This window comes from Manis pentadactyla, chromosome 1, assembly GCF_030020395.1.
Source record: "Manis pentadactyla isolate mManPen7 chromosome 1, mManPen7.hap1, whole genome shotgun sequence".
NCBI classification, from domain to species: Eukaryota; Metazoa; Chordata; class Mammalia; order Pholidota; family Manidae; genus Manis; species Manis pentadactyla.
The window spans coordinates 138,406,216-138,420,125 of record NC_080019.1 but is presented as its reverse complement, the minus strand read 5'-3'; the positions used below and the strand labels follow the sequence as shown (position 1 = coordinate 138,420,125).

The 13,910-nt window shown below is 34.8% G+C and overlaps 1 protein-coding gene and 1 long non-coding RNA gene across 2 annotated transcripts in view; one reads left to right on the top strand and one right to left on the bottom strand.

The window, feature by feature from the left end:
* Window positions 1-585: 585 nt before the first annotated feature.
* HSPA13 (heat shock protein family A (Hsp70) member 13) lies at window positions 586-11,879 on the bottom strand. The gene is made up of 5 exons (XM_036881474.2): window positions 11,742-11,879; window positions 9,864-10,204; window positions 6,564-6,777; window positions 4,684-4,851; window positions 586-3,695 (listed from the first exon to the last, which is right to left on the bottom strand). Exons 1-5 carry the CDS (start codon window positions 11,764-11,766, stop codon window positions 3,028-3,030), a joined length of 1,416 nt encoding a protein of 471 aa, XP_036737369.2. The 5' UTR covers window positions 11,767-11,879; the 3' UTR covers window positions 586-3,027.
* A 283-nt stretch (window positions 11,880-12,162) lies between these two features.
* The window catches only part of LOC118910387 (uncharacterized), a 57,274-nt gene continuing 55,526 nt past the window's right edge, over window positions 12,163-13,910 (top strand). Inside the window, exon 1 of the long non-coding RNA XR_008997495.1 lies at window positions 12,163-12,193. This is a non-coding gene — a long non-coding RNA (uncharacterized LOC118910387). The remainder of the gene's footprint in view (window positions 12,194-13,910) is intronic.

The following is a 13,910-nucleotide window of genomic DNA, read 5'->3' as shown; positions in this document are numbered from 1 at the left end:
AATAATGGAAGGGTCACTGTATTTTCTCACATATTTGAGTCCCTCGGCAATGGTAGTTAAAATCACTAAGAAGGAACCACAGGAACTAGTGCTAGAGAATCAAGTCTACTTGATTTTTATTTAAAGGCTCATTTGAAAAGACTACATTAATTAAACATATTTCTTTAAAAAAACTGATTTTTCATCCAATGACTAAGACAAACTATTAGATTATGAAGCACTAACCATTACCCAAAGGATTACAGTAGTCTATTATGCAGGACTCTCTATTAACTATTAACTATATAATCTAGTAACTATAGATTACTTTAGGGTCTTGGTTCCACTACAGTCAGAAGCCATGGACTAGAATTCGGAATTCTGGAGGTACTACCCATATGATGCAGGAACTATGTTCTAAAAGAGGCAAGTAAGCAGAAAAGCATATAAACAATCCCAGAGACAGGATGTAGAGAACTAGGCAATAGCTGCTGAGGTCACACAGCGTGAGCATCAGAGCGGCTGTATCCACACTTAGTTGTATACCTCAAAAATGTACTCTGGCCAAATCCTGAGTGGAGAATAAAGTATACAGTTTAAAAAACAAACTGCAAACTGGTATTTATTTACATTAAAATGTGAACAACATGTGTACACAAAAATTTAAGAGGCACAATCTGTTATACACAATGACTACAATCTTTAGTACATGTTATACACAGTAGTATCTGCTGATAAGTCAGTGGTTTAAGTGAAAACACAGTACCAAAACATTCCTGATACAAAATAAATTACTCATTCACATATACTAATAATACAACAGTTAATATTTTAAAAGTTCTGTACTTCAAAAACTCTAGCTAGATGTACAACCAGAATGTATTAAGTTTATGAAAAATGCCTTCAGATTACTAAGCATAAATAATTCCTTTCAGGATGCATTTCTTTTAAATAAATAAACTACATTGATTTCAAGACTATATATAGCCCCCTAAAATGATTGAAGACTGACCTTAGATTATCTTTTAAAGGTGTAACTATACTAGAGAGTATGCTGAACTATTGCCCCCAAATTCCAACACTGCCATTCTATTTTTCAGACACCATCAAATTATTTAAATTCGTTTTAGTGTATGAGATTACTGCCCTGTTTTGCACATTGTTTCCTCTTAAAAAGTGGTCAACAGAATGTCCTGAACTTTCTCATGTATTTGAGGAATTCAAACTAAAAAAAAAAATCTTAAAATGCTTTAGTTAAAGTTAATACTATATGAGGAGATTTTGATTAACTGAACACTTTTTAAAGACCTTCTGAAAAAGACTTCTCAATTCTGAAACCTATTAAGGATTTATATAAAGTCCAAGAGCTTTATTTTCGTAATGCAGTGGAGGATTCATCTTTGGCATTTCTCTGTTAGTTCTAAAATAAAAAATGTCAACAAACATTTTATATTTCTCTATCTACCTACTACAAATATTCTGTTCACAAAGGTATTTGATTCAAATTGTGTTTTAATATCAATTCCATTGCTAAGAAAAGGTCTGCAAAAAATATTAACATTCAGCCTTTTATTATGAGGTGAATGTTTTGATGTCACTGACATGTTTGCTTAGTTCTCTTATTCAATGATTGGATATTCAACATTGTTTCAAATTCCACAATGAATAAAGCAAATATACCTTATATTAACAAAAATGTTGACCAGAGTATAATTTTTGAATATTGATATGTTACATGCCTCCATTAAGGAAAAAAAAAAAAAAAAAAATATATATATATATATATATATATATATATATCTCCAAATAATATGGGCATTACAGAAAGAACTGCTATGTTTTTTTTTCTTGGTTCCTATAGCTTTTCTAAAAGGACACAAAACAAAAGTGCTACAATTGCCAGTTTGTGGAAAGTTTTCCACATTGCCTTCCACATTAGAATTCCATATTACTTTCAGTATTAACTAATTTTCTTCTCTCACCACACACTAACCTTAAGGCTGAAAATAGGCCAAGTGTGACTATCTTAAAATGATAGTAGAAAATAGCAAGGTTTTTAGAATTGAGCAAATTTTCCTCATTTAAAACTAATACAGATAAACTGAATCAAATACCATTTGACGGTTCAAACGTAAGCTACATTCTCCAGAGATTACTGAAAATAAAGAAACAAAAACATAAGTACTGTAGCTAACTATTTACTGCTGTTTAGGTCTGCAAAGGTCTTGAATAACAAAGAAGTGACAGTAATGATTGCTTTACTGTGACATAAACACTTTTTTAAAGTGCAACTAATAATTCTCTATTATTTTCTAACCAGGTACAATCATGTAAGTCTAAGCAGAGAATGATACATAGCAAATGAAGGAGTTAGAATATAAATGATTACAAACTGGTGATTTCTACAGTCTGGTACTGAAACATTTGAATAAATCTGTAGCTATTTGATCCAAAAAACATATTTTTAAAAACCTGGAGAATGAATATTATATGACTAGGACACATAATGGGATAGTAAGTTTATGAAAGTAAATTTGTTATAACATGGCAGTTACCAAATGTTATATATGCAGCTTGTATTAATAATACTGCTATCTCCCAGCCAATGTAAGTACCTGACATCAACACTGTCCTTCAAGTATAGTTCAATTAATAGTTACATGTAAAAACCAAAGAAATAAGTTACCAGCTCCGGCTAATACAATTTAGAAAGAACTGGGAATCTTGTAATTGGTACTAGGCAATGTTTATAGAATATCATTTTAAGTACACATGGTTACCTACTTCCAGAATCCACAGCTACCCATGCTCCTATAAGAGAATTTTACCTCAATTCCTTTATAAGTATTAATTGGAATAGCATCTCTCCAAAATCAGACAGGATCAATCTGGTCACATTTAATCCTAAAACAAAATGTTATATAAAATTTTTATGTATCTAAATGTTGCCTTCTTGGTAAATCTGTGAGACATTTGAGAGACTTTATTGGAGGAGGTGGTCTGATAAAGAGACTATCAGACAATCACAAATAATCATTCCTCCGTCATTCAGCTGAAGTTGGTCTTTTGCAAATGCTTATTGGGAATTTCTAAAGCACTGACTTGGAGAGGCCAAGAGCCTCCATCAATCCCTGCTTGGATAGCAACTCCTGTCACCACTGCCAGGTCAGGGTCTACAGATATGTTGGGATCCTTTCCAAAGAATTCTTGAATGACTTGGCGGATTCGAGGAATCCGAGTAGAACCCCCAACCAAAACCACCTCATCAATCTCAGTCTTCTCCAGGTGGCCTTCTTTTAACACTTGCTGAATGGGTATGAGTATTTTCTGGAAGAGATCTTCATTAAGGGTATCAAAGAGCTCCCGTGATATTTCTGCTTCAAATAAAACCTGACTTTCTCCACTTTTCTTTTCAGAAAGGCCAGCTCCAAACACACTGTTCACATGGTGGCCATCCACTGGGGAAAGTCTGTCATTTGGCAGTTCAGTGTCATTACTCTCAGGTGCCTTCCTGTCCTTTTTGTCCAACGTTAATAATACTGACATCTGAGCAGACTGATGAAGAGTGAGATTTAATTTGACCATTTCCACAGCTTGTCTTAATCTGTGAATTTCCTCTTTCCTGGAGGGTAGGAAGCCATACGTCTGATTGATCTGTTTATATAAATACTGAAGCAATCTCTGATTGAAGTCCTGTCCTCCAAGTTTATTATTTCCTAAGTTAAAAATAAAAATGTTTATATTTATGCATGTGTATGCATGTATATATGTGTGTGTATGTGTCTGTGTACATGTACCTGTGTGTAGCATGTACGTATAAAATGATGTCTGGGCCTAACAAATCCCTTGCTTAATGAATTATTAAGATTTTTTTTTATACAAAGACATTAAAAATAACTTGGTTAAAATGGTTTTAATTAAAATATGTGGTATTAAAAGACAGTTCGCATCTGGGTTAATTTTTAAATGATGTAAAAGGAAATACCTCTTAATATCAAATGATTTTTTTGAAAACAGATTAAGAACACAGATTGGCTTTTAGGTAGATATTTAAAAACACTAAAGGTCATTATTCTCAATAGAAAAAGGTCCTTCTTAAAATTAAAAGGTACCAGTAGACATTTTATCTTTTTTCAAATAATCCTCTTGTTTGCAGGATAAAAAGCTAAAGAACAGAAAAAAATGATTTAAAAGGAAAAGAGTAGTGTAATATAAATCCAGTTAGGAGAAAGAAAAATGCAAAAGTTACACTACCTATAACTAATAGATTGACTTCTCAAAGAGGTTTAATTCTTTAAACTAAATTACGACAAAAGCCTTTAAGAAAGATTTAGAATGCAAAATCCTATCAATTCCTAGAGCATACTATTATTACATCTTCTGAAGATACCTATTTTGTAAAACATATTATTAAATGAAGTAAAATGATCACTCTTCATTTTAGAGGAAGTTTTCTTTCTTTCTATTCCCTTCATCAGACCACGAAAAGTTCTACTGATAGTGTATTTACTTGACTTAGAGAAGGCCCAGTCATTTTTTTTAGACTTCAACTTTTTGCCTTAAATACACATAAGTGGTGACACACATATTAGAAGATTACTAAAATGAGGTCAAAGAATATAGAAAAAAATTAAAAATAAACAAAATATTAGGTATGTTAAGGAAAGCATTGCCTTAACTTCTTTAATTCTGTGTTGCTCTTACCAGACATTGCTCGGGTTAGAAACATTCCTCCTTGTTTATTCAGCAATGACACATCTAGAGTTCCTCCACCCAAATCTATCACCAAAACATGAAAGACATCAGCCTTGTGGAGGCCATAGGCCATGGCTGCGGCTGTGGGTTCATTTATTACCCTCAAGATCTTCAGTCCTGTTGGAGTGAAGAACAACTCATGGAGGACATTATTATTATTACAGAAATTCCTTCCCATTCAGCCTCCTAACACGTTAGTATCTTCTAACATGAACTCCCCTAAGTAACGAGAACAATCATAAACCCAATAAATACAATGAATGGGAAAGATAAATATAGGTTTTTCTAAATGGTTCATTAAAATTATTCTAAACATTACAATATAAAGAAATAAGATCCAGATTCAGTGAGATACACCATTCTATTCTTTATTAATACTTAATTTAAAAAGATCTCTCAGCCTCTTCTAATTTTCATATATTAGTTGAGAAGATATGAGTAAAACTTTAATCATTATGTACTATATAAGAAATTGCTGTGGAATGAGAGCTTACTGTGTTCTTCCTCTTAAGATGACTTTTTAATAAAAAGAATAGATGAATAAATAGAAATTATAAAAGAAAAATGTAGGTGAAATGTTCCAATAGCTACAATAATACTTTTAAGAAGTACTTAAAATGCAAGACCCTTAGTGAAAATCTGAAATATACAACAAACATGATTATGAAAATAATGTTTAGTCCAAAATTCAGGCAAAATCCCAGATTTCCTTGAGCAAAATTCCTGCTTTAAACTAACTGCCACTCTTAACCAGTGGTTTTGAAAGTATATGGTACTACTTATCAGGAGCCATAAAAAACTACTCAAACTCTGAAAAATTTATTTAAAAACCAAAATACTCATTCCTTAGCTTATGACTTCATCATATACTCTGCTCTGGTCACATTGGCTGACTTCTCATCTTCTATGTACCAGCAAATTCCCATTTTTAGTTGGCTACAGTAGTTGTTCTCTCTCTTGCAATGTATTTTTTCTACATATCTGCTTGGCTAGTGACCTCACCTCCTTCAAATCTGCTTAAATATCACTTTCTCAATGAGGCCTACCTGACCACTGTATTTAAAACCTGCACGTTCCTCTACTCCCTGATGACCACCAGCAACCCTGTCCCCTTATCTGCAATTTTTAATTCCATAGCATGTTACTTGCTATGCTATGCTATATCAAGTTCTCACCAGGGGCAACTTTGCCCCTCAGGGACATCTGGCAATGTCTGAAGACATATGTTTGTCACTACTTGGAGGGGAGAGTGCTGCTAGCATCTACTGAGTAGGAGCTCGGGATGCTAACTATTCTATGATGCACAGGATAGTCCCCCAAAGCACAGAATCATCTGGCCCAAAGATCACCAATGCTAAGGGTGAAAAACTCCATTATGTACTTATCTTTAATACTGATTTTCTATTTCCCTCCAACAGAATATAAATTCCACAAGAACAGGGATTTATCTGTTTTACCAAGGCACTCAATATATCTTGAATGGTGTTAAATTAATTTTCCCCCACCATGAAATTTTTAAGAATTATATCCATCTTAACATTAAAGAAAGTTTGTAAGAAACAAAATCCTCATTGCCAATGTGTTCTCTTGTAGCTTTTGTCATGTGCCTTCTTGATTGGCTGTTGTCATAATATGCACAATTTACATTGTGCCATTGAGCTTCCTTGATTTTCATTTGTAAACCTATACCAAAATCGATCTAACCTTCCGATTGTAGAGATTATGTATGTGCCTTGTTAGGTGGTCTGCAAAGTGATACACCTTATACAGAAGATTCTCAGCCTCGGAAAAGTTTGAGAAAAATGCTACTCAGGCAAAAGTGATACTACCTGCAAGGTTAGCAGCTTCAATTGTTGAATTTCTCTGTTTTAGGTCAAATTCTGCTGGTACAGAAATAACAGCATTGGCAACTGGCATTCCAAGATATTCCTCTGCCATTTCCTTTAACTTCAACAACAGTCTAGAGCCAACATATTCTGGGGAAATGGTGATGGTCTCATTACTTGTCACAGAAAACTCAACCATCCCATTTTTGTTTAAAACCTGTGAATAGGGTTTGCAAAAAAAAAAAAGTATAAAAGTGAGTGTGTATATACACATATACATACATACATATACTTACACATATCTATACATACTAAACTCAGTCAATAAAAACTTAACTTCACAAGATCATAACATTCATTTGTAATCTATCAATTTACCAAAATTAGAGATTATAAAGTTATACTTTAAAAGTCTGTAAAATGAATCCATGCCATAGTTTTCACTAACAGCAGAATAATAAAATTAATTATCAAGCATGTAATTGGAAAACAGAATATTCTTCATATCATATACATATATGTTAAATAAATGAAAGAAAAAATTATGAATATAAGGAATAATAGTTGCTAACTCACATACATGACTTAGGATCTTATTTTGATTAACTTGTTTCCAAAAATAACAGATACCTGAAAGAGTATTCTGGTACATATTAACAAGAATAATTTTAGCACTTCATTATGTTCTTACCCAAGAATCAAATATCACTTACATTCTTATTTCCATGAAAAAATGTATTATGTATTAGTTCATTATTCCTGCTAATGTGGTTGCACATTTAAAAAATTAGGTTAAATCTAAAACATATTATCATACTTTTGCCAATAGACTATTAACATAAATAATTAAGAAAATTATAAAATAATAAAGAAAAAATAATATAAAAATTTTTTTTAAATACCCCGGTTATTCTAGACTATAGTTAGGTTTTAATTAAGAAAACCTTACAATCCACAAACCTGTCCAAGGAAAACAAAAATAAGCTATGGACACTATAAAAATAAGGTCCAAAGACACTACTATCATCAGAGCCCACATGAAACAGAAACAACAATTGGATCACTTTGAAACAGACAAAAAGTCAAAATAACTCTTTGTTGGAAAACAATATGGAGGGTCCTCAAAAAATTAGAAGTAGAACTACCATATGGTTCAGTAATTCCACTTATAGAATGTATCTGTTACATTTTGTTGTTACTCTTTGTTGAAGAGACACCTGCATTCCCATGTTCACAAGCAGCACTATTTAGAATAGCCAAGACATGGAAACAACCTAAGTGTCCTCCAATGGATGAATGGATAAAGAAGATGTGGTACAGACATACACAACGGAACATTATTCAGTCATAAAAAATAAGGAAATCCTGCTATTTTTGACAACATGGATGGATCCCGAAGGCACTATGCTAAGTGAAATAAGACAGAGAAAAACAAATACTGCATGGTTGCACTTACACGTGGAGTCTAAAACAATAACAATAACAACCAAACTCATAGAAAAAAAGATTAGATTAGCTACTCAGAGGAGAGGGGCAGGGGGAAGAACTGGATTAACGCAGTCAAAAGATACAAAGTTCCAGATATAAATAAGTACTAGGGATGTAATGTTCAACATGATACCTATAGATAAGACTGCAGTATGGTAAATTTGGAACCTGTGAAGAGAATAAATCCTAAGAGTTTTCATCACAAGAAAACAATTTTTTAGTACCTATACAAGATGATGGATGTTAACTCAACTTATTGTGATAATTATTTCACAATATATGTAAGCCAATTCATTATGCTATAAACCACAAACTTATATAGGGCTGTATGTCAATTATAGCTCAATAAAACTGTAAAAAAAGATAAAACGAAACACAAAACTCTTCCATCAGTAATGTCCCCAAATCTGTAATTTTCAGGAAATGTAAAACTTTGTGACTTTATCATTACAAAAGAAAGATTAAAAGTAAAGGATCCTTAGACAGAAACTAAAAAAGAATGAAGAAATAAATCTAAGAAATACATGGAGCAAATTTTTTTTCTCCTTTGAAAAAGTTTTCAGAAATTTTTATTCAGTAAGGAGCACTAAAACAATTACCCATTTTAAAACCTATACATTTAGAATTCTACTTCATAATTTATCACAAAAGCCCTACCTGGAAAAAACATTTAAATGTTTAAAAGAAAAAAATATAGCAAAACCCAGACCTACAAATACTCATATAAGAGCATGTGGAAAAAATTGTGTATAGGATGGGAAAGGACATCCTATGTACGTTAACAGTCTACCACCATTAAAAAAAAAAATCAAGAGATGATTCTACCACATAAAAATTTAACACTCCTGACAGCTTAAAAACAAAATGTATCAATTAAAAAAAGAAAAAAAAGACAAAGGAAAAAATGCTGAGAACATATCACAGTTACTTTATGAATAAACACCCCAAAATAAAGTAGAATGATGGACAAGAAATGGATCATTGAAGAAAATTAAAATGCCAACAATTTTTTAAAATATCTGACCTCACTAATAATCAAAGAAATGCAAATTAATACAAAATACTACTTATCACTTCTTTATTGGCAAAAAAACAAAAAACTAGTGAAGATATAGGCACTCTAAAAGATAGTAGTTAAGAGCACCGAACTTTCTGATTGCAAAATAAATCAAAGGCATTAAAACACACACACATTTGACTTATCAATTCTACTTTTAGAATTCAAGTTTAGGAAATTAACAGAGAAGTGTACAAAGATATGTGTACAAGGATACTCACTTAGGCTCCATTGGTAGAAACCAGGGAAAAAATAAAATGTACACTGGTCAAGACTGGATACTTAAGTAATGGAATAGTTCTATGCAACCATGAAAGATAATGACGTGAACATATTGACTAACTGCCCATGACATATTGTTCAGTTTCAAAGAAGTCATAAGGCAATGTGCCTTGTATAATCTCTCTTTTAAGAATGCAAATTGATATAGATATATATATATATATATCATCTATCTGTCCATCTATGGATTTATAGTACATGGGGCTTTATTAGTCTTCCCGCTACAATGGAAGAACTAAGCAGACATTCTGGCGATGGCAGAGTAAGAATACAGTAAGGCTCTAACTCCATTAACAGCACTGCACAGCCACTAAATTAACTCATCCTGGAGTTGCTGCAGGATTGCTTGATATGTGAGATAATATAACTTCCATGAAGAATAAAAAATTTGAAATAGAATGTTTTGCAACTAGAAGCCAAAGCATTAATTGAAACAGTATGCTAAAATTAAAATAGCTTTTAGCTTAATCACTTACCTTAAATGGGTATCTGCCAATTTCAGCCTCCAGCTCTTCTGGGGTAAAAATCTTGCCTATGAATCTTTTGGCATCATATATTGTGTTCTGAGGATTTGAATCTGCCAGCTCTAAGCTTTCATACCCCACAAATACGTCATTGTCAGTAAAGGACACCATGCTGGGTATGCTGATATGCCCATTTTCATCTGGAATGACCTTTACTTTTCCTGTGCCAGGAAAAAACACCCCAACAGAACAGTAGGTGGTGCCCAGGTCAATGCCTATCACTTTAGGAGTAGGCAATGGTAAATACTGTTGTGCCAAATAGCCAGCCAACAGGAGAGTCAAAACAGCTGATCCTGAAATACAGGCAAATTAAAAGATATATCTTATCAAACTAGCACAATATACTGATTTACTACAGCAAAGTTCCTTTAATACCACTCTTTGAGGCAAGACTAAAATTACACAACTCTCAAAATATTTTATTTTATAATGCTAATGATAATACTTCTCTGAGACACCAAGTTTTTTATAAAGTTATTACATAACACAATTAAAATGGAGTGACAAGAAAAACTTCTGTAGTTGTATGTGTACTTCACTTATGGGTGAATAAAAAGTAAAAACATTTCAAAATTGTGCTGTTGCTGACAGAAAAAGCCATTCATCTGTAACAAAGGTAGATAAAATCCAATTTCTTGACAAACTGCTATTTAGACTTTTTAGCTTTATAAATAGCTGTAGTTATCACTACTAAAAAGAAATCCCATTATTAAAATTCCCACACAAAAAACTGTTATTTAAAGCTAAAACTCTTTATCCCCCTTTATTTCCTTTTTCCTTTCAAAAGGAAAAAATGTATAAATTGGATAGAATGATTTTGAAAGTTGCTTTATACCGAACTAAAATTTCATAACAGAACATAACTAACTTTTTCTGTATTTAAATATGAATTAAGGATATACTTATTGAATGGGTAAATATTTAGGAAGGAGAAGCAGAAAAGTTTGCTACCCTGATGGCAACATAAATGGAAGCCCCTTGAAAGCATATTTTGTTAACTGCTGTATCCCCTACACCAGGAATGGTTCCAAGCAAAGAGCAGATGCTCAACAAATATTCACTGATTTAAAAAAAAAACAACGCCGGATATTAACAAACGCCAGGCAGAATGTGAACATACGTGATAAAGAAAGATGCCAATTTACAATTAATCTACTTTTGGTTTCAGGAGGCTGTATTATAACACCTGTGTGCATTTTCCGACCCAAAACATCAATTTGTAGGCGTCTCTTTTCATAAATGCTAGTTCCTCCTCCTCAACACATAATTCAAAGAAATGAAATCAAGTATTAACCCCAGTTTCCTCTTGCTTCTACGTGCAAAATTGCAGAAGCACTTCACCACATTCTCGTCGGAGAAGGATAATTCCTAACCCGAACTGGTGGAAAAGATCATTGGATTACACATGAGGACTGGATCTCTCAAAATCCAGCATCACAGGAGTCTGCAACTCAGAACGATGCTTTCGCTCCTCCACAAAAGGGTATTAGAGATGTCGTTCTTGCAGCATCTCAAAGGCCCCAATGCGACCAACCGTCCAAAATCGATGTTCTTTTGGAAAGAACCCTTCCCGAGGCCCGATGTCTCTGGGATGTATGCAGAGGGCCGCAGGCGGCCCTACCTAGGCCTACTACAGCCTGGGCCACCCTAAAAGGCGACCCCCAACCCGGCACCCAGAGGAGCCCCAAACCGCCTTTACGTCGCCTTTCCGGAGTCCTTGCCGCTGCGCGAGCTGGATCCAGTAGGTAAGGCAGCCACCCCCGCCCACCCCGGCCTCCCCACAGCGCTCCGATGCCCACAGCAGGTAAAGGAACCCACCGGGTTACTGACCTAAGATCGTCATCTCTCCGGCCATCACAGTCCCGCCGAAGAGGCTTGGGATGACTGTACCAGACGTGAGGCACCGCCCCCACGCCGCCGGCAGCCCCGCCGCCCCCTGGGAAATGTAGCCCTCTTGTTCTGAAGAGGCTGGAAGAGCTGCAGCTCCAACCAAAGACAGGACTTCAATTACCGTGAGGTAGCGGGGCTGACAGACTCCATTCAACCGCTGCCAGTGACGACTGAGTCGCCCTCCTACGCATGGACTACCTAGACAATTAGGCTACGGTGGTGGAGACAGAAAGAGCGACTGGAGTTTACAATAAAACTGAAGCGCTGCGAGCCTACTTGAGGTAAAAACACACGCTCTTTTTAGCAACGCCCCTTCGCTTTGCATTCTGGGAAGTGTATTTCTGGCCTTTTCTATTCGCCTGAGGACCGTTAGGTTGTTGCTATTGCTGACGGTGAGCGTACCAGGCCCCCGTTCGAGCCTTTGTTCTTTCATTCCATCTACTTTTTAAAGTGTGCTCCTTTACTTGGGTTCTAGATTCTCGAAAGGATTCCACTAAACGCTGCCCTCTTCTCCCCCACCCACCCCTGTCTCCCTAGAAGAGCCCCTGCCGCAATGCGGACACAAAAGAAGGCAGGTTGGCGTGCCCGAAACGCCGGTAAGATCCTTAGTCCACTCTGTGTTTCTGGGTAAATGAATTCAAACAATCTTCAGTCAATGCGGTTTATCCAATTATCCAATTTATCCAAGAGAGCCAGGGACACATTTTCTCTGTTGCTAACACTGAAGTGGGTCTCTTAAAAGGAAAAACGAAAACAGAACACCTTAGCATTCTCTTGAATTAACTCAGAAGTGGGCGGAATTGCTTTCATGGACAAGTCCTGTAACGTGTAGTGGCCATTTAGTACACTCGTGAAGTGTTTTGCAAGTTCTCGTCTATAATAGACCCCATATTTCATCTCTTCTTAGTCACTGGTAGTACTTAATAGCTCCTGAGATGAGAGTTTTGTTCATTATTGCTTTTAAAGTTCACGAGAACTGTAATCCTGGAGAATTGAAATCTATTGCCTCACTTTAGGTATAAATCAAACAATCCCTGTTAACATCAAATCAGCTTCTGGGGGAATAAACTGCCGTTGACTTTCCAGCTGATTTTAAAATGTATATGAAAATATTGATGGCCATTGAAACTGAATTATGGTTAATGGGAATTCATTATAATGATCTCTTCACCTTTGTGTATATTTAAAATCTCATAATGTAAACTATAAAAAGTGTGTGTCCATAGTACTATCCAGTATAATTTCCTTGTGAAGAATGCACAATTCACACACTCAATTCAAATTATTAAGTATAATGATTATATTCAACATTTATTGAGCACAGTGGTAGCTAAGAGAGACTGAAAATAAATACATAAGTATATTATGGTCTATACTGTAATTACAGTATAGACATAGGGCAGAAACAGAATTGAATAAAGACTGTATAATTTTATCTTGAAGAGAAGGCTTAGTGGAAGATAGTATATCTTAAGCAGTACTTCAAAGAATAAAAGCCACAAGTTGGGTTAATGGGATAATACAAGCAGTTGGCTGGAGGTGTTATAGGAAGAGGGAATTGAATTACCAAGAACATAGAAGTAGAAGACATTCTCATAGATTAGAGTTGCTGGATCATAAAGCATGAGGTGGAAGCCTGAGAGATAAGACTAATCAAGACGATTAGTCATTTGTGACAGTCATTGGTCATTGCCATTCTCTTTCCACCCACCCTTCGCAAATAGGATCCTGATTTGTTCAAGAAGTAGGTACATGATCTCAGAGTGGAATACCTTTAATCTAGGGGAGGAATAGAACTAAACAGTGTGTATTCATTTTTTACTGCTACCTTAACAAATACCACAAATTTAGTATCTTAAAACTAACACCAATTTATTATTTTACAGTTCTGTAGATCAGAAATTTGGTGTTGGTCTCACTGGACTAAATCAAGTCAACAGGGCTGCATTCCTCTCTGGAGGTTCTAGGGGAGAATTCTTACCTGCTAATTTGAGTTGCTGGAAGAATTCATTTCCTTGCAATTCTAGGACTAAGGTTCTCATTTTTTTGCTACCTGTAAGCTGAGAGCCATTCCTAGCTTCCTGAGGCCACCCACATTCCTTAGCTCAG